The sequence below is a fragment of the Leguminivora glycinivorella genome, chromosome 1 (genome assembly GCF_023078275.1).
Source record: "Leguminivora glycinivorella isolate SPB_JAAS2020 chromosome 1, LegGlyc_1.1, whole genome shotgun sequence".
Taxonomy (NCBI): Eukaryota; Metazoa; Arthropoda; class Insecta; order Lepidoptera; family Tortricidae; genus Leguminivora; species Leguminivora glycinivorella.
In genome coordinates, this window is record NC_062971.1 from 20,581,037 (window position 1) to 20,588,348 (window position 7,312).

Genomic DNA, 7,312 nt, shown 5'->3' on the forward strand with positions numbered 1-7,312 from the left:
TGTGTAATAATCGTGAAAGTTTAAATCAGTGTTTTAGAAAAGTGATTCAGGATTAGAGATGCTTTTGGTACGTTGTTTCATCAACTACTGTGGATGCTGACTGTACGGTTTTTCAAGAAAAATACTCATGCCACGGCTCATGGGAGCCTGGGGTCCGCTTTGACAACTAATTCCAAGGGTGCGTATCGATCGATATAACTTTTTTTTTATATATTTTTAATCGTTATAACGATCATTTGATATAATTATTGAATCATATAACAACAAATAACATACTAACAAATTGTATAATACTTATTTAATATAATGATCATTTTTTCGAATAACATTTATTATAACATACTTTGAGTATAATGCTTATTTCCGATAATAAATAAATTGTATAACACAAATTCTGTCTAAAGCACAGTTTGAATAAAAACAAATTATACAATAAATTAGATCCATCATGTACCAAAAAAGTAGATTAGCGGGCGTATCATGCTGCCAATTTTATCACTTATCCACGTGGATAAAGCATCCGTTACGCTTTAGCAAGTATGTCAGTGTGAGAGTGACAGATGTCTTATCCACGTGGATAAGTGATAAAATTGGCAGCATGATACGCCGGTAGGTTAGAACTGTGACCCCTACACACAACGCGCTGCCAATAAATTAGATCCATCATGCACGAGAAAAATAGGTTAGGTTAGGTTAGAACTGTGACCCTTAAACATATGTACTGCTATCAGAAAAGTAGGTTAGGTTAGGTTAGAACTGTGATCCCTTCAAAAAAGAATTAAAGTAATTCATGAAATGTTTTATACTGTTCGCTAGTTATATGATACTAGTCGTATATCAATAGATAGTTATACCATATAACGGTTATTATAAATAAGTGTTATACGAAATAATGATTATACAAAATAAAAGTAGATATTTTGTGGTTATACCAAATGTTAATTATGTCAAATGAGTGATTATATCCTTTAAATTTATACCAAATGTTGTTATATCAAATGTTACTATACCAAAAACAGTTATACCAATCATTACACACCCTAATTCCAAGATTTGGCGTAGGCACTAGTTTTTATGAAAGCGACTGCCATCTGACCTTCCAACCCGAAGGGTAAACTAGACCTTATTGGAATTAGTCCGGTTTCCTCGCGGTTCCTTCACCGAAAAGCGATTGGCAAATATCTAATGACATTTCGCACAAAATTCCGACAAACTCATTGGTGCGAGCCGGGGTTCGAACCCGCGAACTCCGGATCGAAAGTCGCATGTACTTACCGCTAGGCTATCAGCGCTTTTCAAGAATCATACTACTTTGCGGAAAAAAGCACCATAGCTACTGTAGGTAAATATTATTCGATACCAGGAAATCTCCACCCAAAATCCATCCAAAATCTCCAGGGAATCCGCAACTTACTCCTTTCACCCGTAATAACTTTAACATTCGGACTTAGCTTCTGAAGCAACGCGAGCGTTAATAATACTTTTCCCCTCACTAGCTCGGAAACACGTGTTTTGTCCTTTAATACCAGCGGGTAAAAACGCATGTTATCCACTAGTGGGTAAAGTAATTTGACCTTGAACAAAATCAAATTAACTGCTTTAAAATTTATAAAAGTAGGTGAATCTAGTAATAAAGATGATTTACCACCTGTGGAACTACTGGGAGCAGTGATAAACGCATTTTTTGCGTTGTAGTTTCCTCGCCACAGTGAGGGGAAAAGTTTTGTGTTACACTCGGGTGCAAATGTATTTTACTTCTCATGTGTTAAAAAACTCGCAAGTTCAGGATTCTATTCTCGAACCACTCGCTTCGCTCGTGGTTCAACTATAGAATCCTTTCAGTTGCTCGTTTTTCAATTCCACACTCGGCGTTAAAATACAACTTTGCCCCCTTGTATAACAAATAACTATTATTTGTTCGGGAAACATTTTCCTGACGTAATATAACAATACTAGGTCTCATTTTCCGCTTTTCTGATGGCAACCTTGTTGAATTATTTGCTCAAATCTGCTTTATGCTTATCAAAATATTGTGTAGTTCTGTTATCTCAATGGCCGAAAACTCAGTATTAAAAGCAGTTTCTATCGAAATTAAATTACTTATCTCCGCCATATCCATACTAGTCTTTGGGGCGGTCTCCACACTCCCCTGAATGCGGTTCGTTAGGTGTGTTAGTCAGTGCGAACCGTGCGTGCGACTTGTTCCACAAGGTAATATTACATCGGATAGTATTTGATCAGGCGGCAGGTGTTCGTAGTTGTTTCGCTTGTTCTAATTGGCTAGTTTTGATTTACTCTCTGTGTTTTGTTAAGTTTAGTTATGATATATTGCGATCCTGATCATTTAAATAAATTTCAAGCGCTCCACTCATAAACTCAAAATAAACTCCTAAAAAAGGGCCACCCGGCGAAGCACGTACGTACAATTTAACATACCTACAATACCTACATGAATTGTTACGTAATGCTACATCATAAAATCCTTATTACGTGCAAATTATATTTTTTGCATCGCCGCCAATTTAAACCATCACAGATCCCTACCCCAACGTTTTCGCGCTTGTCATCTACCTATAATAATTGTATTCCTAATCTAGAGAGCATACAAATGCATCGATATCGATTTTACCTTATATGCAATGCATACACATATACCTAATAATATGCAAGATAACAAAGTGAAAATCGAGTTCTAGTAACTTCGACAAAATTACGTTCTATTATATTATATCTTTGGTCATGAATAGGTGCCTATTTGTAAAGATCGCAAGGGTGATTATGTTGTCCCTCCAATTAGTTACCAAAGGAGTATTTTGATACTCATACCTTTAGATGTGGATAATTCTGTCACACCCACACAACTGCCTGCCCACCACTTTATAATTGGTTAGGACTTAAACGAACATTCTCTGCTTTATCAATAGTATCAAGTTCACGCTGTTGGTAAATAAATAACGTCCAAATATTCGGATTTCACATATTGTGTAGTACCGACTAGGTACTTCTACATTTTGAAATCATTATGTGAGGCTGCATTCCCATTTTGTTAAAACGACAGTAATTGTACCTTAGTATAATACTTATAAGATATAAATGTCATGTATTATTTTAAATACGAGTGTACAGTCCAAGCTGATCAAAACAGAATCTGAAATCTGACTGCCTCAGTCAGCCCATGTATCATAACATCTTCATGTAAATATTTTTTGACATTACACAATATTTTTCACCTCACTAGCTCGGAAAGGACTTTTTTATTCTTTAAAAACAGATAGCAAAATCGCATTTTATCCACAAGAGTGCAAAGAATATTTGAAATCCGAACATGTCATTAGTTACTTTTTTAAATATAAATTCTTGTAAAGGCATGTCCCAGACGGTACAATTTTCTCCCTGTGCTTAAATTGTCTTAACACATCATGTGATGTGAACGTAAAAATAATTTCATATCGAATTGTATCCGACTAAAAACACTAAATTCAAACAATTTTATAACATGATTTTACCTTATAACACTTGAAATCGTACAAAAAATTGTATTTTTGACTTTTCCACTGTACTTATTCAGAACGCACCTTAAGTAACATTGCAATCTCAAAACACGTGAAATGGAACGCACCCAAATAGATTTTTCTTCTTGATTCTTAATTTGAAACTTTTGTGGTGTCGGTGGGTGCATAGTGGAAATTGTAATAAACTCAAATTAACTTATTTCTGTGCAATTATGTTCCAGTTGTTTTTTAACCCCCGACGCAAAAACGAAGGGGTGTTATAAGTTTGACGTGTCTGTCTGTGTGTATGTCTGTCTGTGTGTATGTCTGTCTGTCTGTTTGTCTGTCAGTCTGTCTGTGTGTGTGTGTGTGCTCTTGAACGAATGAACCGATTTTGATTTTTTTTTGTCTGAAAGCTGAGTTAGTCGGAAGTGTTCTTAGCCATGTTTCATTAAAATCGGTCCACTATATCGCGGTCGGGGGTTTTTTCAAAATTTTAATTTTGTGGTTATATTGCGTGTTTCCTCGCTTTAGTGAGGAGAAAAGTTATGTATTACACACGGGATGCAAAGTTATTTTAAATACAACTTTGCTCCCTTGTATAACAAATAACTATTGAACTTTTACACTTTTACTAAATAGATACGTTACTACCTACCTCACCTCGTACCTCACTGTTTTACAGCCGTAATTTTATAAGGTCCCTTGCCATTCCCTTTTTGTCGTGAACGCTTAAGTATTAATATAAATATTATCAACTGAAACTGAATAAACCGTGCTTAAATACATTTCAACTAAGTGAAAGTTGTGATTTCGAAATCGAGTTTGCATTAATTAATTTTCATCAATCACTGTGGAAGGTAATAAAAATTAATTGTGTAAATACCTTTCGTAAAGAGCTTTGGCCAAATTGGCAATCACAATAGTTTGAATTATTTCAATAACGCTTTTTAGCTTAAAATAAAGGCAGAATTATTTATTGTATTTGTCGTATTAAAGCAATTCTTAGTGTAAGATGTTTCTGTAATATGATACGAGTGTCAAAAATAGGTAGTTTTTCAAACAATAACATCATTTTTGACACTGACATATATTATCCTATTTATATCTTATTTAGATTAAATGATTGTCGTATACTAAAGTTCAAATCGAGCCGTATAAGAGTGCTTGACTACAAATAGAAACCAGAACAGATATAGCAAAAAATTATAAAATGTATATAATTGCAGAAATGTTACAAGCGCGTTGCCTACCTCAACACTCAGCTCCCTCATTTTAATATTTCGTTACTTCTTTCCACATAAAAAGAAATCCAAGGTCATCCAAAATCGGGTTTTAATCTATTTTGGCACGTGGTGATCATATCACATTCAACTCGTTTACGCATTACGCATCGCTAAAATCGTCCAATTATTGAACTATTTTTATTTACTAAGTAATCAACCCTTCATAATTACCTTCTGACACGCTCGAGTATATTTCATGGTGATATTTTTTTATACCTATACTATTCTGACAGGTTATATACGCCGGGCTTGAATTCATACACGTGAAGCTACTTAACAGTATGCAAGGTATCTTCCGTATCTTAATCTGACGCGCTCGAGTAACTCAAAAAATCCTCTTGGGGTACATGCTATTTTTGGAAAAAATGCTTATAGAAACTCTTGTTTTTTTTTTTTCAGATTAAAAGATTATGACGAAGAATAAACAACCGAAATCACGTACAACAAAGAAGTTCGTTAAAATTGTGGAGAATAAAGAAACTGAGAATTCCGAAGTACCCGTGAAGACTGACTCCTTAGATGATGAAGATCAAGGGTTTGGAGGGTGGCTTAAGTTAGTATAAAAATCCATAGTTATCTTATAAATGTGAATGTGTGTCGGCTTGTATGTCTGTCTGTCTTTTTTAGGCAAAAGAATGTGAGGATTCAAAAATAGATACATTGAGTTGGCTTTCTATCAAAATTCACTACTTTCTAAGGCCCACTTGCACCACACATTTAACTCGGGGTTAGTAGGCTGTCATCTGTCAAATTCCATATAAAATGGTGGGTTAACCCTCCATTCTCGTTGGTGCAAGTGGCCCTTAGTAAGGCAATTTTAAAAGCTACAAGGAAACTGTCAAAAACTTTTTATTCATCAAGATTCCACAGATGTGTGAGTGCTTGACAGTTGTAGTATTCTTATTTTTCGCAACTGTATTAAAAAAAAAGTCATTTGATGGATAAAAATTTATTTCAGGTCTGAGGATGGGATGGACACTATGAAGCTATTTGTATTAGCGAACAGCATAGTGATGGTTACAACAATTGCTTACCCACACATTCAAACGATATTCTCTATCATATCAGAAATCATATACGGCGAAGAAGAGTATTACCGAGTTGAACTATAATAAGCTTTGAATGTGACTTTTAATATTTAATGGAACTGGAATATAAAGAAGAAAATTAACTTTATTTCGACTTTGAACTGAACCCCAGACTGTTAAAAGGGCTTTGAATAAAAATATTACTAAACTTAATCGGATTTTGGCTTCTCTTGTTGTATATTAAAACAGTCATGTATTTTATTCATAAAAGCGCAATTTTGCAGAAGTCGTCTTATTTATATTATGCATAATGTATAATTAGAAAACATTTTCGTATATTGAAGACGCTTGGTTTAATATTTCGTGTTGTTTTCTCACTAAGCGTAGTCGTTTGGTATTCAATAAACGTTTGGAAAATGATTTCCGACTACTTTAATAAAGAGTTCCAAAGAATGCTATTAAATGTAACGGAGGAGGATGAAAATAATGAACTGTAATGTAAGTTTTCTAACTGTTCTATATTAAATAGGAAATAAAAATGTGTGTTATAAATAGGTTCTGAAGGCTTTTAGTAAAATGTATTATGTTTTACAGTTTATTAACGTTTCAGCACGATAAGAATAGTTAATCTAAACCAGAAATGAGGCCATCGAAGCCTTCTTTCGGAAAGTTATTAATTTATTTCTTGATTTGTTTATTTTATTTGAAATAAAATTGTATATTTATATAACACAGTGGTTTTTCATGGTATACATTTTGCGGCATTGTGTCTCAGAAAATTTACCTCATTTCCTAACATTGTCTACGCATCGAGCTCAAAATTATAGTAATTACTATTGCAGAAATGCCTAATAAATTACAAATTAAACTGAAGAGACCTTATCAAGAGCCAATTAGTTAAACGACTAATCCGCTGCAGTGAAACACTTAAATTGGCCTTTTAGCGAAACGACTGAAGTAATTAGTTAACAGAGCTTTATATAAGCCGTGTCGAGGCACGAAGTTTGGTACAAATGCAACTGCATTTGGCTTGTTGCCAGAGTTGGTAAGAAAACCTGTGCGTATCGATTTAAGCTAGCTGTATTTACCTTATATGCTAAACAGTTTCTTAAGGGGCCGTCTATGTCATAATTTATTACGACATTTTTCATTCATAATTAGTAGATAACAATAATCAGTTATATGTATAGTCCGGACGTAAGCGAGGGGCGGCATCGGTCGGTATGGGATATTATGGGGCATTCATGCCAGAGTTGTATACTCTACTTATCACTTCGATTGTGAGGAATTTATACAAAAATATTAGATATTTTAGATTCATTATCCGTATTTATCGACTAAAGTAAATTATACTCCGTGGGCTCCTACAAAAATGGTAGTTAGTATGGCAAAATTAGGTATAACGGTATCATTAAGTAGTTTGAGCTTTATTGAAAGGGTTAAATATGTAAATACAAGATAAGTAAGCAAAAATATTTTAACAGAATTATTATTATTATTAAGAGCC

At 34.1% G+C, this 7,312-nt stretch overlaps 1 protein-coding gene across 1 annotated transcript; it reads left to right on the forward strand.

Annotated features, from left to right (window-relative positions):
* Positions 1 to 2,181: 2,181 nt before the first annotated feature.
* Positions 2,182 to 6,463, forward strand: LOC125233072. Its single transcript, XM_048138933.1, has 3 exons — positions 2,182 to 2,211; positions 5,177 to 5,330; positions 5,736 to 6,463. The coding sequence occupies exons 2-3, from the start codon at positions 5,188 to 5,190 to the stop codon at positions 5,887 to 5,889; spliced, it is 297 nt and encodes a 98-aa protein (XP_047994890.1). The 5' UTR covers positions 2,182 to 2,211; positions 5,177 to 5,187; the 3' UTR covers positions 5,890 to 6,463.
* The last annotated feature ends 849 nt before the right edge of the window (positions 6,464 to 7,312 follow it).